The 27183-nt window shown below is 39.5% G+C and overlaps 1 protein-coding gene across 1 annotated transcript; it reads right to left on the reverse strand.

The window, feature by feature from the left end:
• Positions 1-15: 15 nt before the first annotated feature.
• Positions 16-27167, reverse strand: PASD1 (PAS domain containing repressor 1). Its single transcript, XM_053473564.1, has 19 exons — positions 27136-27167; positions 24614-24768; positions 24402-24493; positions 17764-17853; positions 17208-17328; positions 16475-16588; positions 14418-14536; positions 13920-14002; positions 8705-8811; positions 7431-7578; positions 4980-5061; positions 4307-4430; positions 3630-3736; positions 3138-3224; positions 2503-2661; positions 1825-2031; positions 1107-1540; positions 608-815; positions 16-171 (listed from the first exon to the last, which is right to left on the reverse strand). Exons 1-19 carry the CDS (start codon positions 27165-27167, stop codon positions 16-18), a joined length of 2625 nt encoding a protein of 874 aa, XP_053329539.1.
• Between the last annotated feature and the right edge of the window lie 16 nt (positions 27168-27183).

The raw sequence follows: 27183 nt of genomic DNA on the forward strand, positions 1-27183 counted from the left end.
GGCCTCCTCTATCTGTCATGGTAACTGCATTTCCGGTAGGTCTGCGATGTTTCCAGACTGGGTTTGATGCTGAGGATGAAGAAAATAGCCCATGGTGCTCTGCTGTGAGATATGAGGCTGCTGGAAAATGTGTTGGGTCTGTCCAGTTTGCATTGACTCGTGAGGCTGCATCTGGAAAGAGTGAAGAACAGACTGGGGTTCATGGAAAGGAAGATACAACATATTAGCCTAAATCCTCAAACAGTATCCCATCTCCATTCATCTGGAAAGAAGTTGAGGACATGTTGGAAGGCGTCCTGATGAGAGCTTACAGAAGAAAGAATATATTTTCTATGTATGTTGCAACATCAACATCAGCCTCACCAAAATCATCAGAGTGGTTTTCACAGCTTCATTCTGGAACTGGAGGTTCATTATTTAACACCACTGACAGAACTGTTCTGCTTTTAAGGATAGATGTATATACTACACATTGACTAGTCATCTACTCATCCAATCATAGATTTGAGCTAAACCCTTCACAAAATATTTTCATTGCTGCTATAGAGAACCTATATGAGAAGATCTATTGAGGTACATGCCCTCTTGAGCGTGAGAACGCGCTTACCTGAAGGTACAAATGCTGCGGCTGGACCTGTTGCTGCTGGCAGGGATGGAGGTGAACCGCTGAGTGGGGCTGCTGCGGGGTGAACGAGGCCTGAGGGATCATAACTGAAGGCGTATAAGATGGGGTGGGCGGAGCCGATATCACCGCGCTGCATGTGATTGGCTGCATTTGTAAGGATCGAGGCCTCATTTGCTGATCTTGTACAAATCTGTGCAGAATAAAATGAAGAGTTGGCAAATAATAATAATAATATTATTTGAAGTTGAGTTATTTGTTGTTGTTAAACTTTCTTACAATTCAGAAAAAACATATCAAATGTCATTCATGTTTTACGGTTTTAAGATTCTCTGCATTAAAGAAGAAATGTTTCATGGGAATGTTTTTGTCTGCACACAATCAGGGGAATTAGGATAAGATTACATTCTTCACTGACTTTCATATTTGTGAATAATCTTATGAACCCTTGGTAGCATTACATATGTTATGCATTAGCTAGTACCTCAGTTGCCTGTCCTGGTTGTAGTCTGCTGATGGTTGTCTGTCTCCGGTCTCAGCTGGTACCCTTGAAGGGGCAGTGGTGGGGTGGGTCTGGGAGAACATCATGGTATTCCCGTAGATGGGCATCACAATGTTACTATGAGCCTGGACCGACAACGCTGACGGTTGTGCTTGATTCCCTCTCATCAGCCTCTGATGCCGTTGCTGCTGTAGCTGCTGCTGGTGCTGTTTCTGTAGCTGCTGCTGCTGCTGATGTTGCTTCTGCAGCTGCTGCTGCTGCTGTTGTAGTTGCTGCTGCTGCTGTTGGAGCTGCTGGTGCAGTTGCTGCTGCTGCTGTAGCTGCTGCTGCTGGTGCTGCTGTGGTGGAATCGGCTGCTGCGGGTGTGATGGTTGTACTTGGTGGTGCTGATGAGACTGTTGATGTTGTGGATGATGCTGCACTTGAGGGTGTTGCTGATGTGTTGGATTCTATATTTTATGCATCAAACAATGTAGATAAGTTAAAAATATCGACTAATGTTAAAAATACAACTATGGTTTGCTGGATGGTGGTTTTGATACAATTTAAAGTCAAATATCTCTTTGATTCAACAAGTAAAACAGAAATCTTGACACATTCATAGTAAAAAGATATACATTTTAGATTCAAGGTTTACGTGTTGTCAGGATAATCATGATATATATATGATAAGATTTGTGCTAGTGGCAGAGATTCATACCTGATTTGATGTCACATACTGGTGTTGTGAGGACACACTAGACCCACAGAAACGTTTAGAAGAGCCCATGACATTCTGAGACTTCTTCCCTATGTCCACACTTGGCCTACCCACTGCCGCTGTCTGAGTCGGCTGCCGGGACACTCTTCTTGGATCTTGTTGCTGTGGTACGCTATTAAATGCCATGGTCATGGGCTGCATCAACATCTTAACAGAAAGAGAGAAGAAACGGAATTAGTCAATATTTCATCAACTTATCCATGGAATTAACAACAGAAGAGCATGAAGAAAGCCACGATTTTTCCACTCATAGGATGAAGGGAAAATGTGTGTGAATAAATAATTGTTAATGTGCATACAGTTCAGAATTTGTTAAATGACGTTTATCAGGAACTACCTCACCAATAAATGTTAATCTTTTTTTTCTCCATTCTCTTCTGGTACACGTAAAATTTTTATTTTCTAACATTTCCATGGTGTCATGGGTGCAATCATTTCAATAAAGGCTTGATGGCTACCACAAAATGTTGTCATCTCTCCTGTCCCCCATATATAATTAAAATATTTAATCCAGCTGGGGATAACACGGTCCTTGTTCAATTGTGCACACAATAAAGGCTGCTTTAGTTGGTCGATTCTAGAATAGAAGGCAACCCCATTTAGAGGGTTCCACGTTACCTGCATATTGGAATCCTGCACTAGTTGAAGTTGCTCTTTGATCACATGGAGCTCCTCTTGTTGTGTTTTGATGTCAGCTTGCAATATTCGTGTTCTTTCCTCCAGCTGCTCTTTAAGTTGATTTACCATCCCTAGCTGGGAATTGTAGGGGTATACAGGCTAAAAATGAAACAAAATAAAACTGTTAAAAGATTTTTTCTGACCATCAAAAGATATTGTAAAGTATATGAATGGTAAATTGGAACAACCATGGAGCAAAGTTTGGAGACGTCAAAACTTTTCAATGGTTTCTACAGTGATTTCTCCAGATACGGTGCTTTCCAACAAAATTGTTATAAATTATAGGTATATAGTGGCGGGTAAATGCCAACCTTATGAACATACTGGAGTTTTAACACGTAACAATGTACATTTTTAATTTCTGGCTATTTTGTTAAGGAACAGATCTTCTATGACAAGAGCCCTTCTTTAATCTTATACAATAACAGATCTGTTCAGTTACTGACTCTAGGCTTATCTAATAAAACCCACTGAAATATAACTTAAAAACCAGGTGGGTTCTATCATGCATTCTAAGAGGACCCTTTATGTCAGGGCATCTGATAATCCCCCAGTGCAGAACATATAACATTTACCAAAATAGCCTGTTGTGTTGCAATTGCTTGTTGTGCAACGTGATGTTGAGATAGGTGTTCAGACGGAGCCTGAGGTATTAATACAGACTGGAAAAAGAGCAGAGTAAACACATCAAATGAAAGAATAAAAAATTCAAATAGCAATTAAAAACTCTCCCTCGTGTAATTTAAGCTTAGCAATAAGGAAATCAGATGTCCACAATTGTGAACAAAGTTATGGAGAAAGGGAGTGGTGGGATAGTGGATGGCAAAAAAGGGATAGTGAAGAAGATGAGTCAGAAGGAGGGCAGCCCGAAAGTGACATAAAACATTATTATGTATTTTCATACATACATGTTATATTTTTACCAAACGTACAATTTCCGCCATAATTTTAAATGACTGCCCGTTTAATCTTTTGTTTTCACGCTATCAATGCTTTGTTAAAATGGATAAGTCAATGTGAAAATCCTTCATTCCACAATCAGTTGAAGCGGATCTTTTGGCTGGTACCTGATTTGCACTTGGTGTCATTCTCATCTGAGGTTTATCTTGTTGGCTCAGTTGCAATGAATGTCTGGAGGGGGTGCTGGCCTCGGTATGCCTCATTGATGAGGTGGCTAGAATGAGAGAACAAATAACCTGAAATTTGAAGAGTGGCAATAGACAACGGGAGTTATATATAAACAGCAATTCTGCTACAAAGTAGTAAAAGCGGAGCAATCAGAAGACACATTGGTCGCTGTACTGACTGCTTCACGTATACCACTTTGCTCTAGAACTGCTTTCTATACATAACTCTCAGAATGTATCACTCCAATATTCAGTTCTTCCCTGGCCGTAGTGACATTTAGTGGCCAACCCACTGAATAACTAGATAATAATAATACTCATGTGTTGGGAGATCATTGGGTCAGCCATGACTGGTTGAACCCCATAGGAATTGTAGACAGGGGTAGTCGAGGGTAATCTTTATCACCCAGCTATTGTAAACTAAAGACAAAAACTTTGTCTGGTATTGCTCGTGCAGCTGCAGGTTTTCATTGGCATTTACTATATATATATATATATATATATATATATATACTGTCTATTTATTTGATAAACCAAACTCAACATCTATAATAGAAGCCAAGCATGTTTTGCATGTTTAGCGTTTCTTGCAAATGAATAAATAACTTAATACATACAGGCAGAGTCGGAGAGAGCTGTATGAGAAGATCTTCGTGAACTATGGGATGAAACAGACACTCTGTCCCGGCTCGTTTCTTGGTTAGCTGTGCACTGTCTGATGTCTAAGTAAGCATTCTGACTCTGGAAGAGAAAGGAAAACAGGGGCTCCTTGTCAAAATGTGCAGGGGTGCTATAAATCATGGCTATGTAATGAGTCCTTAGCGACAGTGAACAGACCCAAAAGATATTTTCCAAAATAAAAAACCCCTAGTAGCTCCTCGACCTGCTGGACACCCACAAATGTATTAATAGACTATTGTAGACATCAGGGATAGGGACGGTAATTCACTGCGATCTCAAAGATAAAAATGTGGCATAAGGGGGTTTATTCACTAAAGATACATGGAGGGATTTGTTGTTTTACTATCGCTTGACTGTTCAGAAGAACTTTAAAGAATTCTTACTGATTTAACTATGCATTATACAGGGCCAGTCAAGCTATTCCTGCAGCAGAATCTCATCACGGATAGACCTTCATAATGTATAGTCTAGGAGCTGCAACAAAACTCTTGCCTTTAGTGAATAGACCCCAATGAGAAACATTTAAAAATAAACTTGGTTGGCTGAGATTGCAGGGAAAATGTATGCTTTGGTAGATCAGACTTATAACATTCGTACATAACTTTGTACCTTTAGCGCCGAATCGGCTAATTCTAACGTTGATTCTTCCAGTCCCAGATCTCTTCTTCTTTCAGCTCGAACCTCAGCATAGCTGTAGAAATGATTATATATTCATGAAAATGTAATATACAGGGTGTATATGCAAAGGGAAAGTGCAGCACATATGCTGGAAGTGCTGACATTGGAGAGACTGACCATAAACCAGGTGCGGAAGAAACTGATGATAGACGAAACAGTGCCAAATAACACACGGGGAACGTGAATGTTAATAGTTGCACTTTGTCATGTGCGTGATGGATGGCTTTTATCACTTTCGCACGTAAAATATGAGAAAGAACACGAGAAAGAGCAGTTCACATCTCTAATCAAAAATACATAATATTATCCAATCAAGGAAAAAAGAACATATTCCGCTTCTGCTGCTAGAGGGCGCTATTTACTGTATTTAAAACAGGCGCTCACGTACACAAATTCTTAAATATATATACGGTAACACATAATCAAGATCACATCAAATAACACTTCATTTTATATACAATTTTATAAATTGATATTTTTATTTATCACACATAATTGAGTTTTAGTACTTAAAAAGATTTATTTCAGTCCCGTAAATACTGCAGCCTTTAATTAATGCAGAAGCAAATGAATCCTTTTAGCCGTCGCTAATTGGTTTAACTTGTTGACAAGTTATGCCTTTTATATAAAAGGTTCACTTCTAGCCTTCTCAAGCTGCAACTCACATAGCGATCCAGAACACAAAGTTAAGAAGACCAAGTTACTCTTATGTTTAATAATAGCTGTGGAAGGAATATAGCTGTATAGCCAAACTATAACTATGCTGTGTCAGGGTGTACACGATAGTGAATAAAGACAATAGATCACCATGTCAGAAACATGCACCTTTTTGCCCCAATGTGTGGGTGAAGGGGCAGATTCTCAAGGTCACAGAGTCTGGAGGTGACTTCTTTTGCTAAGACTCTTAATTTCATGCTTTTGCTGCCAGTATGTTATGGTTGATATCCCTGCTTCAATGCAGGTGACTCAATTAAGTATATAGTTAAATAATGACAAAGCAGGGTTTCCATGAAGACGGGTATTACAGCTATTTGGTTAGTAATTACATAGAATCTCTGGCTACTAAAGGGTCAATGTTTAAAGAGTCTCAGGGTCAGCTCATTTAGAAAGTTCCCAGGTATAGAGATGGATGTGGAACCCAAGCCTTGAAAGGCAAGGTGCGAGGGGTTAATTTAAACTACATTCACTCTATCTACTTTTTATTAATATCCACCCGATAACAATGATTTGCTGTCCCGTTTTGTTTGTAGCTATTTTGTCACCTAAGCGCTGGTAACATTGTTTTTAACTGTTTTTACATCAATCAAGGTGGGACTTTATGCCAAAATGAACCTGGAATCCCAATCCAGCCCTGACGGATAATTCAAAACAATATATTGTCCTACGCAATGTCCTTCTAAGGGAAATAAACTGAACTTGAAAGACACTTTCAAATATTATATAAAGAGAATAAAAACGTAAAAAATTCCAGAGACATTATGAAAAAAAAGTTTTCATGTCTTGCTAGTAAATACCAAAAATTCTTCGAAACATATTTTGAATGCCAGGTATGCAGATAACAGACAGAGAAAGACAGAGTAGTACTTGGAAGCACAAAACGCCCTTTATCCACTAAAAAAAGAGTTGTGGTTTCCATGTGTTGACTTCACTGAACTCTATAAACAGCCACCATCATTGGGCTGACCCTGTATATGAACAAAACTAATGAAAATAAATCTGAATTTTCATTTCTTTTCATTCTTTTTTACACTCTCGCCCTCTCTCTCAATCACGCATACTCTCTCATAGAGAAAGAGAAGTGTTTCTGCACAAATCCAGGAGGTCTTGACAATGCAGCGGATAGTGGGGAGAAGCGGACCAAGACAGAAGAAACCAGAAGACAGGAGAAGCGAATAACAAGAAGCAGAGCCGCAGGAAAGGAGATGGGGACATGGAAGTGATTGGCGGAGAAGGTAGGGAGAGATTGACAGAGAGTGAGAGGACAGTGAGAAGGTGAGTGACAACAAATGTAGCTTCCAAATGGGAAACGGGAAAAGCCCTCCGAACTTCATTCTAAACCTAAAAAGGCGGGAAATTAAATGTGTTGTCCGAAAAAGGATGGACCAAAAACGAAACATAAAAACTGTCAGAATGGTCCACGTGCACAAGTCTAGTTGGAATAGCTGGATTTCACCTTCACCCTTTGCATTAGGCATCATACAGGGTCAGCTCAGCCCTTCTCACTGGGGAAAGTTGGCCCTTCAAATGAATAGTGAAAAGAGGGGGTTGAAACCACAACTCCCATCAGCTGCGGATACACCTCACAGTACTCAGCTCAGATGGCCCCTGTGATCTTAAAATCCTCATAAGTAGTAGTAGAAGTATGTTTATTGAAAACGATACCTGACGACTGTATGAGTGCAGACGATAAACTCCGGCTTTGAGTTCCACTGATGGTATGTTATGTAGTAATGTGTCTGGAGCCAGATCCACTGCTGGCCTTTGGTGAGAAATCTGTAGTAACAAGACTTTCCCTTTCCATACTGCATCACTGGTTTCCAACAAACAAAACAAAGTAACAGATGTTAGACATAGTGAAAAAAGTAAGAAGCAGTACAAATAACAGTCCTGTTAATTCCCTGTGTTAATGATATTATTCATTATTATCTTTTAAATATACAGCGGCAACAATTTATGCAGTTCTCGGTTATTCTTACTCTAGGAAAAGGGAGTACCCCTGCCTATGTGAAAATACATGAACTAGAGAGTAAAACATATCTTTTATTATTAATAATCTTATAAAATCACACTTTCTTATTTCATATAGAGAAGAACGTGCAATATGAACCCACAGTAGACCCCAACACCAGGATCTCCCTGTGACCTACTGAGGTTACAATTGTTTCCATAAAATTAAGTGAACGCCTGCCTATCCATCAAAGGGAGCCTGGCTTACTCTGAGGCTATCACTAGACTAACAGCTAAACTCCGGACTCAACTATAAAACAATTCAATGAAGGAGTCCCTAATAAATAGAGAAGACTGGGAGCTTTTATTCAAAAATGTTCCTGCCTAAAAGAATTAGGCTAACTAATACGAGAGGTATAGATCCATCTAGCTATATAAAATGGCAGCGTAAGACATTAAGGATAGGGGGCCGTGCTTGCAAGCTTACCATTACCTCTAATTGCACACACTAACCCTTACATTGGCTGCAACCAAAGAGGAATAGTAACTTCACGCAGAGGGGGGATAACTTAAATGTTGTGAAATTCATATCATCATACAGATGGCTTATATGATCTCTAAACTCAATTACATAGGTATATTAACATGAATATGAATATGAATTTTTTAGTGGATGCGTTGAGATCAAGTTTGCGTTTCTAATCCACATAAGTCGCTCTTAACCGGTAATCAGACTTTTCAAGGTTTAGGGTCACTGCAGTGTTTCAAATCAGGGATGGTTTTATAGTCAACCTACGGGGCTATATATATATATATATATAGGTATACTCTAAGACTGCATATATCTGGATGATAATCTTTTTGGCTTAACACCATCTCTGGATATGAAATCTCAGCCTGATGGAGAGTTGGAACATTATCACAGAATGAAAGTAATGCATTTTTGAAAAGACATCTATTTCTCAGTAAGTAATGGGAAAACAACTTACAGTGTACATGGCACCTTGCTAGGAGCTCCAGGTCATCTGCATGATAATAATCATAGCCTGACGTCCCAAGCACTTCGAAGGGTAGGTAACCAATTATAGGTGGAGCCCTGGAAGAAGAACATATGTTAACAGAAGCTACAGCTTTAGCTGGTAAACTTACGAATACAATATTTAGATTAATAGCAGTCTCTTCTGGCATGAAGTAATGAGATCCACTTTCATTGGAATCTTCAGACATTTCTAGTAACAATTGTGTTTTGCTAAGCAAGGTTATCTTGTGACGCTCACTCACTTACTGAAAACAATAGTTCATCAGAGGGACAAATGTAATCACATTATAATGATTCCTACATACACTCATCCATCAGAGTCTATTGCCTCCTGGGCTGGAGGTAGGATGTGCTGAATAGCTACCTGCAAAGGGGTAGGACTTGGGTGGAAAGAAGGGATGGGGGATTTAAGCCTGCTTTGTGGCTTGGGAATCAGTTGTGATCTCCAAGGAATTTCATATCATTTCTAGGAATAATCCGACAGAATGAATCATCTTCTTTAAAGGACAAACTCGCTAATATCCCGCACAACCACAGATTCTGGCAAAGCTCATTAAAACATTCAGTTCTGATTGATTAAAATCCTGAGTTCTAACCAGAGTTGAACTGGTGCCTAAAACGACATTGTTAAAATAATGCAAAAATATGAAACGTGCCATGTTTTCACGATGTGCAGGTAAGTAAATTCACCTTAAACTGCTTCCTCTAATCTGCTGCATGCACTAAAAGCAGAATCTGCTTGATAAATTGGAATAGATGGTGGCTGCGCAGCGTACCGTTAATCAGCTCTTCTTTATTCACTGCAGCATTATTTCTTCCATTAGTTTTATGACTTAAAATAGCAGTAACATTGAACTCCTTTGTATTCAATATATAACACAGCTGAAACATGGATTAACGCTCTCAATGATGTTATGTTCCTAAAAGTAACTCCCGCATCACCATTACATACTCGGCCACTCTCCTGTTTTTATCCTGGACAGTCCCAAGAACAGATCTTGCTTAGTGTTTAGTAAAGTTTCAGCAGCCAGGATGACATTACCGCTGGTACACTGAATTCAATATATGAGCACCTGATTTTACTCTTATTCTTTCATCTATTCCATTACATTTTAAAGATTCTGCATTGGTTTGCCGGATATTTGTGGAGAGACAACATGGACGTAATGATACTTATCGATGGGACAGTCATGATCAGAGGATCTCCCAATTCGGTCAGCAATATATACTGGCCTAGGATGACTAGGCTTGGACCTAGCAGGTCCGGGGGGCAGCAGTCTCTGCAGCAAAACCAAGGGGGAGATCAGCCTCTAGAGCAATCAACCCCTCCTGGTGTGTTGCTGCCTTATGGACTGGTTACAAGGGGATCTCAGATCTCCCCAACTGGCCTATTTACGCTATGAAGGCCTGTGCTGAGCTGACACAGGCCTTCAAAGCCGCCATTCAAAGTCACTGTGCTCACTTAAGACATGAATGCAGATGTGAATGCACAGTGGGCAGCTTAGGGCTCTGCCCTGGGTCAGGCTTAGGGTACGGCCCTGGGTCAGGCTTAGGGCTCTGCCCTGGGTCAGGTTTAGGGCTCTGCGCTGGGTCAGGCTTAGGGCAGCCTCAGAGGGAAATACGTCTCTCAACACACCAAAAGCGAGATAGTGGGGCTGCTAGGTGGGACAGCGACCGAATATCAGGACTGCCTGCTGAAAATACGGCATTTAATAAGTGTGTATAATATTATTTTATAGCAAAAAAGACAAAAAAGACCATTTTATTACCAGTATTTTTTTATGTTAGTTTGTTGATGTGTTTCAATCATATTATATAAGATGGAACCTAGACTAATTTATATTTGTCACCTATTTTATGTGACCATGCTACATTTGTATGGAGAAGACGTGCAACAAATATCCTTAAAAATATCATTAAATATTATTTAACATTTACTTTCATGGTTGCCCTAAAGCTATATATATATATATATATATATATATATATTGTAACTGGTATGGCATATTCTTCTGACAGTAAAAAGGTTAAAGGAACTGTATGCGCTAACACAAAATATAAAAGCAAATTTGCCATACTATGTGGCGAGTGTGTCGAAATAATTCCTATTGTGTTTTTATTAGAGGCACCTTCCGCTAATACTATATTATTAAAGAGCCCCTCCCTTTGCATGTATGTTATCAAAACATTTTTATTCCATAAACTTCCTTTCTGAGTTCTACATCGCGGTTTCACGGGTCTCTCGCAGTGTATTCTAGAACGCCTGAACGTCGCTTTTATCGCTGTTGGCGCCTGTGTTGTATGTCGCTGCAACTCTTAAAGCTGCACTCACCCCAATAACAAAATGTACTAGAACTGAATGGGTCGACCTATTTTCTTTCTAAAGGCTTTTGTGACCATGCTATGAATTTTTATGTTTAGTCGACAAAGTGCATATGAAATGGATGAAGCATCATTAGCGTACAAAGAGGTATTCATATTAAATGTATAAAAGTGCTTGCATAATTTTGGGCCACGGCTGAGTCAGTTCCATTATGGAGTGTAATGCGGTGCATTTCTGTTTAGCACTGCACACGCCGCACTAGCCTCAGATTTACTGCATTAAGAAAAAAATATAGACAAGATGTTGGTGCCTTAAATCATAAAGGTGTATGCATTCATGGGCGTTTGTCTATTTTCTGGGTCAAAATGTAACTCAATGAGATCGCCATGTACCTAGAGCGGATGGTGTGAATGATTTTCTCCAGTTTAACAGATTATAGGCAAGATATTTCAGCTCAACTCAATGAACCCCCCATAAGGCTCTCCTGGGTGCTGATAAATAATAGCTGTTAATCAGAGGTAGAAAATCAACTAAATAAGCTAAAGAAGAAGATAAAACAAATGGTCCAGACTCCAGCTCCAACAGAGCAGCCCAAGACTACATCTATCCCAAAGCCCAGCAAATCAATAAAGAACGCGTACCCTTTCCCACCACACACACCGCGACAGAAAGCCCAAGCCTGCAAGACATGAAAATTCTAGTAGCTTGTAAATTATTCCATTTATCCTATAACCAAATATGAAATTGCAAGATAGAAACCCCCCAAATAAATGCCTACATGTACAGTTTATTTCTACAGCAAGGCATTCTCGGCCTGATCTTTTTTTCTAATGTTTTCATGTACTTGGCCAAGAAGAAGGAATCTGCAGCGATATTTTCAGAAATATGTCTTAAAAAATGTATTATTTTAAATACGTTACCCGTATATTTTGCATTTGCCTTATATTCAGTCTGTCTGGGTCTGAACGTTGTGTTCTTTTGTTTGATAGTAAAATAATTTAATGTACACTGGACAATGCTCTTTGAAATGCCAACTCTGAATCTGTCTGATCATTTATTATACAAGCACAGAAGCACTTAGAATATTTTTGATGAGAGCATTAATGTAAAAGTATATAAAATTACAATATATTTCACAAAGCTTTGCAAATGCTGTAATAATAAAAGTACCTCAAAGACGTTGTCATTTTCCTTCTCCTTGAATGTATTATTAATTATTATATTTATTTACATTACATTTCATAGAGTCCCGGTATGGGGTATATGTGCTATTAGATTATCAGCGTATTACTAAAACAAAAGGAACTTCAACAAGCTAGCGAGCAACCGGTCTCAATCTAGCTACCCCTAAGAAGCTTTCAACCGGCACATTCTATGCCCGGAAGAGATGATATCTGTACCTCCTGTATCTCTAACCAAAGAAACCTTCAGAAAAACACATCTCAGTTCCTAAAATTCCACTTTTTCAATCTATTTTTGAAGTAGCCTTAAAAAGTGTACATTACTTATAACTAGGGGGGCCACATCGACCATGTGCTCCGGGATGCGTATAATTTTCCCCTATTCCTGACCAGCAAAGATAAAGTTCTGCCCTGCAGTTTGTTTGATCATGCATGTGTACTTGGATGTGTACTTGTGTGTGTGAGCATGGATGTGTAATTGTGTAAGTGGGGTGAGATGAAGTGTGTGTTAGTGAGTATGAGTAAGTGTGTTTTTTTGTGTAAGTGTGTTTACCTATGTTGTTACGTTGGAAAGGGGGGGCAATGTTGGCACACACTAGCTGTTGAAGTTGCCTGGTCTTCACAAGGCTGTGGTTTTGCATAGAACACTAAATATTGTGAGATATTTTTTTTAAAAGAAAATACATTAGAATGTATATTAAAAATATACATTTCTAAAAAAAACATTAAATGTTGGCAGCTGCCGTGGCTCTGTATATATAAGATATATTTACCAGGGAAGGGTAAAGGTGTCAGCTTTAAGCATGCGCCACCTCATCATAACAGCATTAACCATTTTGCATTTGTAAACTAGGACATTTTTTAATTGGAGATTCACACCTTTTCCACCATCTCCCAAAGCCCATTTTTATAACACAAATGTCCTTGCCCTGGGTGTGTATATGTACTTAAAAGGTGCGGCCATCCTGACACATTTCTCTTCCTTTTGTGTTTATGCTGAGCCAGGTCTGATAAAGATTACTGTGCCCAAACAAATGAAGCAAGAGCGTATTTTATGCATTTACAAACGTATCATTTGGAAGTATTTTGCCCTCTGCCTCAATGAACCCCTGCACATAAAGCATAAAGTCTAACAGATTGGTAGACAATGCTCGGCTTGATATTGCTGAAGGACGATTAACAATACTTGAATAAAATATTCAAAAAAATACATTTTCATTTTCCACTTACTCAATAATTGTTGTAGAAATATGAAGTGAAAACGTAAGGTAGGGCTAATTCTCAAATTTATTTCTAAAATGTGGCTCATTAAAGGATATGTAGGAACTTTGGGATTTTTGAGGAGCCAGCATAGGAACTCTCCAAACAGGCTGGTCCTACCATATAGGCAAACCCAGGGATGGACCAGTAGGCGTTATTATGAGGTTCTTTTCCATGTCCGCAAGCAAGTGCATGCAAGACAGGGGTGCTGGAAACACAGTTTGCCCAGGGTACCAGAAAACCTACACTTAGCCCTTGGTTGTGTATGTAAGCGATACTGACTGACAGAGGGGTTTACTCCGTGATCCTTGGTACATCATCAAACATCAGCTCTTACAACGGCTCGAGCCAGCGTAACAATTATCCGCACAAAGCAATCGAAATGGGATGGGAAGTTTTACCTGTGATCCAAAAACAGAAACTTCCATTCTAAACTGTGTCTTGATGTGAATTCTTCACACGGTTCCTCTATGTTGCACAATTCCTGCAAAAAGAATACAGGGTTTGTGATAGAAACGTTGAAATACTTAAAGAGATTTAACAAAGGACAGGAGAGGAGTTTATTTAAGGAGAATAAAAAGAGGCCCACAATCTAAAACTAGATGGGCTGAATGGTTCTTATGCGTCATCAGACTCTGTTTCTGTGTTTCGATGTCCTTGTATACTTTAAGAGTATTCATAGTAAATTTCCTTGTATGCTCCTGTTATTCATATACTCTGATATTCACAACAGCTGAAAACAATAAGCTATCCTTCTTTTCCGTACTTAGATTAGAAGCCTTTGCTGGTCTCCTACGCTATGATCTGGTTATTGTGCACTCAAAATAATAGAATAAATACACAGGGATTCGGAGTGCCTTGTAAAACCTCTTTTCATCCTATATCGTGACTGCACTCACCTTCAGAAACTGCGGTGTAACAAGCCTAACCGTGGCTACAAGACATATCTGTTCCTCGTTGGCAGACCGGAATGCCCTTGCAACAGCTGACTCAAAGCCATTATACGAAGATGTAGGCACTGTAATACAATGTGACAGACACCCACATCAGCAAATATTACCACCATATATCTTGTACAGATCATAATACAAGTGACCTTCTCTTAGAAGTTCAGGTGAACGCAGATTGTACAGTATGATCTTATCAGACTCGTCAATCACGGACAAAACACAGGAAGACAAGTTAGCCTATTCCTCAGGTTTGTGACCTTGCAAAAGTCAATTTAAGTGTTGCGTGTATATTATTCACACACTATTATTATTAACTTAATAAAACGCTTAAAAAAAAAACACCTATTCAGAAAAACACAAAACCTGCATTCTCGATAAAAAAACATCTTTGAAATATACAGACCCCCGAAGTCTCCACAACACCATGACTGTAATCAAATTGTCATTCCTCTCCTATGTCAATCAAGTAGCCATTCACTTCCTATCTGATTCCCTCTCTACCTAATAGATTGTAAGCTCACAAGAGAAGACCATATTCTTCTTTTGTACTACTATGCCTTAGTTTTCAAGGTATTGGTCATTTTGTATTCTCATTGTAATAGTGCTGCAGATTCTCTCTTATTGTAATAATGCAATGGAATCTACTGGTGCAAAAAGTATTAATAATGATAAAAATTTAATCTCCAATTAAAAATGTTTAAGAATGGATGTAAGATACATTTGGACATATCCTATGGAGTTTTCAGAAAAACTATGCTAAATAATGTACAATTTTACTCAATTGATTACATGTCAACATATGCGGTTAGGTGCTCGCATTCACAAGAAACACTTAGAGAAATGGTCTTTGCCAGCTAGCAATGGCGTTAATGTAGCCACTTAATACACATTTTCTGTAAGTGATTATGTTAAATGGAAAATGTGGTTTAAATCTCAGATTTGCACCACATGAGATCACATTGGGATACCATTGTGTAAAACAAGAAGCTGTCTGGTCAGATGAGAGTTTTTGTACGGCTCCGATTTGTCAAGAAAAGTGTGTAGGTTGTATCAGATTAGTTTAACAGTGTAGAGACACCCAACTTAAGCTTCTTAAAGTACAGCTTGCGGTCAAATCACGTGCCATTGACAGTGACTCGTTGACACTACAAATCGAGTGGTCCTCAGAGTCACCGTTGCCCAAGCAAACATGAGGAACTCAACTCAAAATCACAACTGAAGCCAAAAAGTTAGTGGAAATTGGTGATGTCTGAAGTAAGGTGAAAGACCCATGAAACTCAATAAAATCTCAGTAAATGTCAGGGTTATTCTTATGCCAACATGGTATCAGAGCGCCCTGTCAGTGCTGGATACAACAGGCTCTCCGCAATGTGTAATATAAAAACATACACAGCTTAAGTCAAATCATAAGTGGGTATTTCCTGTCATAAAAGTAGAAATGCTCAATGTTACTAAAGAAAATATACTGGCATTAGTCACGCTGGCATTAGGAATAATGACATTAGTCATACGGCTGATGCTCATCTGATAATTAGCTGATTAAATATGGATACTCATTATGGGAGCTTGTTATTAACTTCACAACAAAGTTGATTGCGCATGTCATTACATTACGATACACTGCTTTCTTCTTTAAGTAATGCATTCGTCTCGTTAACAGATTGAACATTTACTGCAAAATAATCGACGCTACAGTTCCACTAGATGCATTGTGAATAGCATTCAGCCAGGTATTTAGGGATGGGGCTGGGATGAGCCCTTTAGTGCTCATTTTTTGCTTGTATGAAAATAAATTAAAAACTTTAAAAAAAAAGGAAATAATTAATTTATGCCCAAAGGAAGCCAATGCATTTTTTAATGGGAAAAAGCTGTGTCATACTCATATGCTAAATCTTCTGTATATCTATATCCACACATATATTATATCAATATATCTAGAGGTAGATAGACACATAGATCGGCATTCTATGATTCCCTTTCATTTATTACCCAACATCAATACTCACCATGTGTAAAAAACTTAAAATCTACAACAAATTTGACATATTCATATGTTGGGGGCTCATTAGGATCGAGGCTTCCTCTTGCCAGGTGACAGCAGAACTCAACTTGTTTTTCATCTTAAAAAGAAAAGAAAAGCGGTAGGTGTTATTTAGTGCTGGTTATACATGTGCCATTTATTGCTGGTTCTTTTTATGGAGTCTATGGAAGACAAATGGATGTGGCTTAATGATAACCATGGCCTTTTACGCCTTAATCTGACCAGCACATTTTCACAGATTTTTCCTATGAAAATAAGTTACTATGGATGTCCATTAGAAAACGCTAATCATCCACATATGGTCTTTTTTGACCATTTCCTAAATTGAAGAGCCCCACATCCCACCATTGCCTATTCCCTGTCCTTTCTCCATACATCTAATGCACTCTCTACCGTAAATACAGCCCCACACACCTTAAGAGGCTTTGTGCTTTCCCTTGCTATGTTGTCCAATTTCTTCAGTTACTATGTTTTATAATAAACCCCAGTCATCCAATTAAAATTTCAGCTTGGAGACCATCATCTGCCCTCTCTCCATACTGAGATGCTATATTTTCACCTTGACCAGAGTCCACCTGAAAAACTCTCGATATGGTCCCTTTTTCCAAAAAATGCTGTTTGGTCCTACTAATATATTATACACTTCCATCACATACAATCAGTAATAAAATAATAATAATAATAAGTAGTAAACTTACTGTTGAAAAACTCTGGAGTGATGGGTTCCGTCATAAGTATGTGTGGTGCCAGTAGTTTGTAAACTTCTCCGTGCTCTCGCTCTGGCAGAAAGTTTAATATATTTTGGTCCACCAGATCTGACTAGTACAAAAGAATGCTTTGTCATGTTCATGAATGTGATTGAATAATAGTAAAAGATTTATAAATATGTACTAAAATGTACGGACAGACAGATAGACAATGGTGCTGCAAATATTTGTAGCCTTCGGGACAGTGACCTAAAAAGAACTCAAGCACATTCTTTTTAAAGAAAAGATCAACGCTTTTTTTAGTGGCAGAAATATCTGTTGACGCATTTTACAACCCGAAAAAATAGTTTCTTTGTAAGACCAAAACACAAATATAGTCAACAAATTGGCCAACTTCCATCATTTGCACCTTAAGTGTTCTCCTTACATTGGCCACTTCATTTTTGATTGGACCTGGTGTCTAATTGCGTTGGACATCACTGGTCTTGAGATTTCTATTTCATATGCACCAAACTGAAACTAAACATGAATAACAGACCAAACTTACCGGTAAATGACCCAGAAGAGATGAAACACTATCAGATACATAAATGATCATCCCGTCTGTGGTCAGTGCGATGAGGAATCCATCCAGCGCCTAATGAAAAGACGCAGAAAGACAATAGAAAATTGATTTTTTTTTTTTTTAAGGACAGCGCCAGGCATGGTTTATTTATAGCAAATACAGATGGTAATCCTATTTATTTTTAGCTGGATTTATTTTTAGAAATAATAATAAGCTTAGAACATCTGAAAAGAAAATACACAGCAGAAGTCAGTGCTACAATGTACATATCCAAAGATAAGTGTGCTGATTAACAGTTTCGTGATATTCTGTAAAATTCTATCCCATTTTTAATCATTATTGTGATGCCTACACTATACTATAAGTGTCGGCTATACATTCTGTAGATCATTACATGATTTAATCTGAGCGCCTTGTCATTATATCTGGCAGTTCCACACCATTCTAAATCACTTTTGTCAGGCATTTATTATCCTCTCATTATCGTTCTGCTACGAATGTGTCAGGAGACCTGAAAAAATAACATTATATTACTCAGAATTCACAAGGTGACCTTATCTTAAAAAGGTAATCAAGAACATTTTTTCATAGGGACAGTTTACTGCCCCAAACAGCATCGCTAAACATATATATATATATAAACATATACATACACATGTATATATATATATATATATATATATATATATATATATATATATTGTACAATACATTAGTAAATGTATTATAAATAAAATAAATATATAATGGAAGGATTTTCTGTGTGGGATGATCGGGTCTCCCATTAGCCAGTTCTGGGGCTAGTTGGCAATCAGTATCCCGTACCATCCAACTTCAGCTAGGAGTGCATCTCTTATAAGGTGGGGGTAGGGAAAGAAAGCGAAAGCATAGTGGGGATTATGATAAATCCGTCCATGCCAGAAAAGCCGGTTATTATTATTGCCCCTTTAAATGTATGTTTATATTAGATACTGAACTAACGAATGGTAGAATAATTCCTTTAGTGAATGTTGCTCTTTTTTAGGAAAATAATGTCACATACCTAATTCACAAATAATTAATAATAAATAAGTGGTACTAAGAAATACATGCATCTGAGTATTACAATGTATCGCGAGTCCTGCAGAATTTTACATAAACAGAGATACTTGTACAGCATTAAATCCACCTTCATCAGAGTAATCACATTAATTACCTCTTACTACCCACTAATGGTTTACAGCAGTAGTCTTATAGCTTTACCCATATATATGTTTCCCAAGGATAACTAGGCATAAAAAATACCCAATTTTGACATTATTCCAGCAGACCTTTCTGTAACCCGGCATTCTTAGCCAACATAAAACCGCTCTGTCTAATTCTGTACTTGAAGGTAAATAGGATTATGGCGGTTTTAATTATGGAGGTCCTTAATCTATTGAAGAAGCAAATCAGTAGTTCTGTTGTTTCTCAGGTGTGTCATTATTAGCAACACTACAGCAGCTTATTAAGCGTTAATATATTCTCCAGGCAAAGTAGGGGACATCTGATATATAGTACACAGTGTGACACAAGGTCTGGTAAAGTGGTAGATGGCAGGTTTATTAGACCAGCCTTGGTCAATAGTAGTCTGCCTTAAAATATGTCCCAGGGAAAGATGTTTGACTACAAACTGCACTACTGGCAGTTTGCAAAACATGGTAAGGGTCCCTGGGGCGGAGCATCTGGAAGAGCAGGGTGGGCCAGTGCTCCAACAGCACTAATTGCTGTATTGATCCAGTCCAGAGTGTGCATTCTGGACAGGAGCAGCTCACCTGTGGCTGATTAATTAGCAGGCAGAGGGTAAAGGGAACTGAGCCTGATTCAGAGAGGAAGCCACTGTTATGCCAGCTAGGAGAGCTGATAAACTGAGGGGTGGTTTCTCTCTGCAAAGCCATATTGATGGTAACTTGTGACCTGTTTTGTCCTAAGCAAAGACTGTTATTCTGCTTACAACTGCTGCTGTTTATTCCTTTAAAATAAACATTGAAGCTGAGCTGGATGTGTCCTGGACTTCATTTACCCTAGAAGACTGTGGTAGTGTGGTTACAGCCAAGATCTTTGACAAAAATCCCAAGGAAAAGGGAGGCCTGTCACAACAGCTAGAAACTTATCGGCTATTAAGACCCTTCCTGTGGAACATTTCACAATAATAATTGGAGTTTCATATTTATTCGAGATTATATTGTAATGGATAACATGACATCTCAACTTCAAGACAATCCTGGTTTGCACCTTAAAACCCAACTCAATGAATCTTAGTCACAAGTATGGTTCCCCTCCACCGCTTCATCTTCTGCAGTTACTCATGCTTTTCTGTAGTTTTATAATGTTTTACCCTCTTTCCACCCCTCGTACCAGCTATTAGATGGGGTTGCTGTTGTGGTTTTATGTAGTAGAATAAACCATCCATAGGATCATTTAACTATTACTGTTACATTTAAATTGGATAATTAGAATATTAACAGACCTTGATATGTACCCATCTAAACTTGTTCTACTCTATGGAAAGTCTAGACTAAACTGCTAAAATGACTGGCTTTTCTATGAATGATCCCAATGTCTATGTATTTTTTTAATTATTGGTCAAACCTCATATGGCTAGTAGACACTAGGGCGGCAATTATGATGGGCTGTTGTGGTGTAGATTGGTTATGTTTTACCCCCAGCAACAAAAAACGTGCCAGGATTTCTGTGTAAATAGGTTATGGAACGGAATTCAGATGCATGATCTAAGTACAAAATCTTGTCCTTGATACTGGTCAGCTCACAACCTAAGGGGCTTTGGACAGGATAGACATGTTTTCAACCAAGCCCATGGTACTCCTACTCTTTGTCCTTTGATGGTATACCAAGTTCACTTTACCTAGCAGGCTTAAGCAGCATAGCTTCTTCAAACAGCCTGCTACACGGATAATTACGGCATTGCATGTGCCAACTCTATACACTCCCTGTTCTACAAAAAACTAATTGTAGTCAAATTGTGCCTCCACTTGCCCAAGTGGAAAAAAGAGACAAGAAGAATGGATTATACAGAGCAAAGGATTTGCTTTTCTTGGAATGAATTAATAAGGAGGAACTGCTAGTAACTTCTTCAGCATGTAATTTACGTGCAGCGTATAACAATATATTTTAGAATAACAGAAGGATAATATAAAACACTTTAATATCAAAATAAGAAGCTTATTAATTTTACACTTTCTATGTTTTAACAGGAACAGATGTTAAAATAGAAAGGAAAATTTTCTTCTGTAAGACGTCTCTAGAGGCTCAACGAATCCAACAGGCAGTTGCTTCCAGAGCCTATTACAGCTTTAAGAAGTAGGGCAGCATATACCGGTAATATGTTGGATCGAAAGGGTTAAATGCTGCTTTGCAGAGGGCATATGCATTAAAAAGAAGTTAAAGAGATTACACTATGTCATTGAAATATCCTTATAATCTTATATGCTCCAAAATAGCTTTTACTTCAATATAGCATTTCAAGTGCATTGCTAACTGTGCAGTTTGATACTAAACTGGCAAAATGCTCCTCTCGCTGTAAAGCCCTGCTGTAAGTAACAGTAGAGGTTTAATACTCCAAGGCACATACTCTTACCTGGAAACTTACGGGAGAGTAAGGCAGGGCTAGGCCAAATGTATGGTGGATGGCTAGTCCCAGTTAGACTTAAATGGGGATTGAGGTTGGCTGAGAGTAAACAGGAGAGGGTGGCGAGTGGGCACAGCCTAGGGGTTTCCCTAGAGGTGCAAAGAGGAATCAGGGTTTCACCAGGAAACCACAGGTAAACCCTAGTGAGTTTCAAAATTTGCACATACCCACCGAACGGGTCTTAATCTACTGATGTCCACTTGGACTTGGTAAGCATTCTGAGCCAACTGTAATCAGTACCAGGGCCGGACTGGCCCACCGGGATACCGGGAAATTTCCCGGTGGGCCGGAAGGTCCGTGGGCTGGGACCAGGGGCAATTGCCCCCCAGGCTGCCCGAAATCTAATCTGAGCGGCCGCTGGGTGCTGATGCGGCCGGCGCTACTATAATACTTTTTTCTTAATTTAATATGGCAAGCTGGTCCGGCTTGCCATATTAAATTTTAAAAATGTATTACAGTATCGCCGGCCGACCGCATCGGCACCCAGCAGCCGTGTGCGATGGCCGCCTAGTGATGGGAGCAGCGTGAGGGGTGAAAGCTCCGCCCCCTCGCACTGACCTTTCACCCCTCACGCTGCTCCCATCACTATGCGGCTGTCAGATTGCTGGGAATGTAATCTGAACGGCCGGTGCGTGCTGATGCCGCCGGCCGGCTCTGCTTTAATACTTTTTTTTTTACTTTATATGGCGAGCCGATCCTGCTTACCATATAAATAAAAAAAAAAAGTGTTAAAGTAGCTCCGGCCGGGGGCATCAGCACGCACCGGCCGTTCAGATTACATTCCCAGCAGTCCGATGGCTGCATAGTGATGGGAGCAGCGTGAGGTGGAAGCTCCGCCCCCTCGCACTCAGACTGCTGCAGCACCGGATGTCAGGTCAGTGAAGAGAAGTAGAAGGTGAGTAAAGTAATGTATTTTTTTTGTAAAAAATGTATAATATTTTTTTTGAATGTGTTTTCAGCATGTGTGTGTATGTAAGTGTATCCCCCTATATGCCACTCTGCCTCCAGAAATGCCTTTTACCCCCCTATATGCCACTCTGTCCCATGACATGCCTTTTAACCCCCTATATGCCAGAGTGGCATATATATGGGTATAAGGCATTTCTGGATGCAGAGTGACATATAGGGGATTAAAAGGCATATGATGGGACAGAGTGGCATATAGGGGAACATAAGGCTTTTTTGGAGGTAGAGTGCCCCATGATATGCCTTTTAACCCCCTTTATGCCACTCTGCCTCCAGAAATGCCTTATACCCATATATGCCACTCTGTCCCATGATATGCCTTCTAACCCCCTATATGCCACTCTGCCATATAGGGGGTTAAAAGGCATATCATGGGACAGAGTGGCATATAGGGGTATAAGGCATTTCTGGATGCAGAGTGACACATAGGAGGTCAAAAGGCATATCTGGAGGTATAGTGGCAAAAAGGGGGTTAAAGGTATATCACGGGGCAGAGGGGCATATAAGAGGGTTGAGGCATATCAGGGAGGCAGAGTGGCATATGGGGGTTAAAAGGCATATCATGGGACAGAGTGGCATATAGGGGGGCATAAGGCTTTTCTGAAGGCAGAGTGCCCCATGATATGCCTTTTAACCCCCTTTATGCCACTCTGCCTCCAGAAATGCCTTATACCCCCCTATATGCCACTCTGTCCCATGATATGCCTTTTAACCCCCTATATGGCAGAGTGGCATATAGGAGGTTAGAAGGCATATCATGAGACAGAGTGGCATATAGGGGTATAAGGCATTTCTGGATGCAGAGTGACATAGAGGAGGTCAAAAGGCATATCTGGAGGTATAGTGGCAAAAGGGGGGTTAAAAGGCATATCACGGGGCAGAGGGGCATATAGGAGGATTGAAGCATATCAGGGAGGCAGAGTGGCATATAAGGGATTAAAAGGCATATCATGGGGCAGAGTGGCATATAGGAGGGTATAAAGCATATCGGGGAGGCAGAGTGGCATATAGGAGGGCATAAGGCTTTTCTGGAGGCAGAGTGCCCCATGATATGCCTTTTAACCCCCTTTTTGCCACTCTGCCTCCAGGAATGCCTTATACCCCCTATATGCCGCTCTGTCCCATGATATGCCTTTTGACCCCTATATGGCAGAGTGGCATACAGGGGGTTAAAAGGCATATCATGGGACAGAGTGGCATATAGGGGGTATAAGGCATTTCTGGAGGCAGAGTGGCATATAGGGGGTTAGAAGGCATATCAGGGGGGCAGAGTGGCAAGCCTGGGGGCAGATGTGCATAACTCGGGGGTAGGTTGTCAAATAAAAGGAAAAAAAAACAAACATGTCTCAATCATAACTTTTATTAAATATGAAAAAAATAGTCTACATGAATTAATAAAGAAACAAAAGTTTCTTACCAGAATATCGTGAAGAATAATGTGATCACTGTTTTGTTCCACTGAACTTTTTCATCTAAAATGTTCGCTGTAGCAAATGTTTTGATCCCATTATGTGTAATGTATTTCATTTATTAGGGCCTTTTAAAACTTTTGCTTTCTGGCATTTTAATACAAATAATGAGATAAAAAGAATGGCGAATAGTGTGAGTCGGGTATGTATAAGGGGTGCGTGTGGTTAAAGAGCGCGACCGTGAGATAAACTATATGGGGCTGGTCTCCAAATTTTTCCAGGGCTGCTTTTCAGTCCCAGTCCGGCCCTGATCAGTACACTGAAAGGAATCAGGTGATAAGGATGTACAAGTATTCTACTACATTGGTGGATACAATCATCACAGTTCCGGGCTTATTTTGGCCTCAGCTCAGAGGTGCAGCTAGTCATGGAGAGCTATGCCACAGGGGTAGACATCTCTGTTCCGTGTCACCAGAAGAGCAAGCAGAGGATAGAAGACTTTTTTTAGGAGTGGAAAGTGCCACCTTGCTTCAAGTCCAAGAAGGCTCCACCACTTACTACATCAGCAGGCTTCTTACCTCTAACATCAGCTGGGTGAACTCCTCATTGCTAAGGAATGACGGTTTCCAGTCTTGCCTAATTTCACAGGCCTCAGTCTGTGCCGTGATTTCTGTAAAACAAACACTCACACGTTTATTTCAGTTCAGATTACGAAAGCGGAAAAAAACTTCAATATTTTCTGTCTTCAGCCTGCTCCTAGTGAGGAGCCAGTAATTGCTGTACACGATACCTTTCTGTTTCTGCAAGAAATCGATTGTCCTCTGCAGTATTGTGGACTTGTCCATCTTAAGAGGGTGTCCATGACCCTGCAACATTGTGCAGAGCTCCTTAATGAGGACATTAAACTGGTCTCTCCTCTTCTTCTCTGATTTGTTCCGTGACGCCCTAAAAAAAACATGGGAATGATCATTAGGCTGGTGCTACATATATTTTGTTTTTGGTGACAGAAATTAACTTAAACAGCCTAAATTGCAGTAAATATATCAGTCAAGTTTCATAAAATTGTAACTTTTTAAATAGTTTATTTTCACACTGCCCACATTTACATAGATTTGCAAAAAATATTTAAATATTATATATTTTTATTTTGTCCATATACCACTCCCCTGTTGATCTATTAGCATCTGTGTGAATGCTCTGCAGAAGCAAAGCCATAAATTAGACGAGGCAGTCATTTTTCAGGATGAGGAAGCAGGTGTTACCAAAATAAACTATTTAGAACTTGTCTAGCTCCAGAACATTTTAATTCTGTCCAGCAGCGAAATATTTAGCTAATAATGATGTGTGACCAAACATTTCCTGCATAGTTTCTGCATGGACATATGGAAAAAAGGGTTATGAGCACGTCAAAAAGAAAACTGTGAAGTGACTAGAATTTATATTGAATAGCGGGACTAGCCGATACGGGCTCGAATCCAACTTTAATAACTGTCTCCGCAGTTACACGCGGTCACCTTAGTCTACCAGCTGTCCAGAACACGCATGATATTTTATTTTAAAGCCATCTTCACTTTAGAACATCAATAAAAATGAATGAACCATTGACTGATGCGGTAGGCTTTTAATCTGACGTGTTTGGAGTTATCTTTTTATAAGCCAGACTGTTAATTAGAGTGCATATCGTGTTCTGTGCCCTGAACGGCTATTGAGGAAGTAGAGTAATCGATGTGACCATGTTCTACATCTGGGCAGTGAGGTCTGCTTTTACATGTCTTAGATGCGGGTGCTTTTTACCTTTCTGTACAGAAAGTTCTTGAAGGAGAAATAGATACACTATATGTAGACATACTGAGGCGCACATACATAGTATTCCTACCCTCCATAATGTATCTAATCTAAATGTTTCTTGACAAAGAAGACATTGATATGCTTTAGTGTGTGTCCATCGCATTTACTAAATACTACAGGGCACTGGCAGTCTATGTTTGCTATGTTGGGCTCTTAGGCCATGTTAGTCACATGGCCTAAGAGTTGCCAACATGCCAAGAACATACCTACCTAATCACCGGTGTGTGAGTTTCTCAGTCTCTAGGACTGATTCACCTGATTCACTAATAGTTATGTGACCGGTGTTGATTACTATGAATGGTTAAGACAGCTGACAAGTGTGACCTGTGTTACCTAGGAAACTTACCATTGTTTTAACCCCTTAAGGGCAACCCATTAATGACAATGCATTGTGAAAGGGTTAAATGTCACATCATAAATGTATTAGTCTAATGAGTAGAATACATTCTGCATTCTCCATTTCACCTCGTCTGGATATAAATTACACATTTTTCAGTTATAGTGATACAAGAGTATGTTCATAAGAGTCCTTTAAAATAATCTCAACATTGTTGCAGGGCCTGGGTGGCTTATCCAGGTTTTTCCTTGTATTATGTGACAACTTCTCACCGTGTCACCTCTTAGCTGGGGTATTCAATTAACAGATGGAACAGAACATATGAAGAGGCTTTCTGTAGTATTATTCTGGAATAAACACGTTTGCCGTAGGTGCTTTATAGTAAAAGAGATAGCTTTTGGATTACTTCCCTGAATTATGCAAAACATTATTGATGCACAGTGTGGTCTTTTTCCTGGTGCTTGCATAATTAAGCCAAGAACTCAAGTTGCGTTAAAGGAAGAATTACACAGTTTCAATATCGAAGTAGTTGGACAGAGTGATATTCTATTCAATACGCTTGAGGTGCTAAGACTACAACTTGGCGGTGTCAGGCCCAGATTCACCAGACACAAGCCGCTCATAACTAGTTCTAAGACTATGATGAAACCTTCTTCTGTCAGCCACTAATTCAAATCACTGCTGTTGGACATACCAGAACACTCAAAAATACACTCAGCAAAGAGGGGAGCAGGGTAAGGGCCAAAAACATATGGGAGTTGTACAGAATCCTCCATGCATTTGCAATGGGGACAACGGGTAAAGTTAAAGGGACCATGTGTCTAGCGTATGCTTTGTTTCTTCAAATTTTTACAAAGCTCTAGACTAGATTAGTTTACCATCCTTAAAATTATAAAATTTGTTATTGCCCTCCATGGGTTCACTTTAGCCAACATCCAAATAAATAAACCCAGTTTTAAAAAGTTGTACGCAACAGAAAACCTTGTAGCACCAAATAATCATTGACGGTGCTCAGGTTCTGATACCCAAGTTACAGTACAGTGGAAACCCCAACTACTTTGTACATGCTGGACGTTGTAGCTGGGGTGTCAGGTGTGTCTAGTACATAATGTAAATGTAACACATACCTCTTTGCTCTGTCTTTCTCATCTTCATCCATCAGAACTTTTGGACAA

This window comes from Spea bombifrons, chromosome 8 (genome assembly GCF_027358695.1).
Source record: "Spea bombifrons isolate aSpeBom1 chromosome 8, aSpeBom1.2.pri, whole genome shotgun sequence".
Taxonomy (NCBI): Eukaryota; Metazoa; Chordata; class Amphibia; order Anura; family Pelobatidae; genus Spea; species Spea bombifrons.

Coding starts and splice junctions, on each gene's coding strand:
- PASD1 (XM_053473564.1), bottom strand. CDS start 27,167: ATGGATGAAGATGAGAAAGACAGAGCAAAGAG. Junction 17,329..17,763: donor CTCTTCTGGGTCATTTACCG/GTAAGTTTGGTC, acceptor CTTTTGTACTAG/TCAGATCTGGTGGACCAAAA. Junction 3,225..3,629: donor TGACACCAAGTGCAAATCAG/GTACCAGCCAAA, acceptor CTCTTTTTCCAG/TCTGTATTAATACCTCAGGC.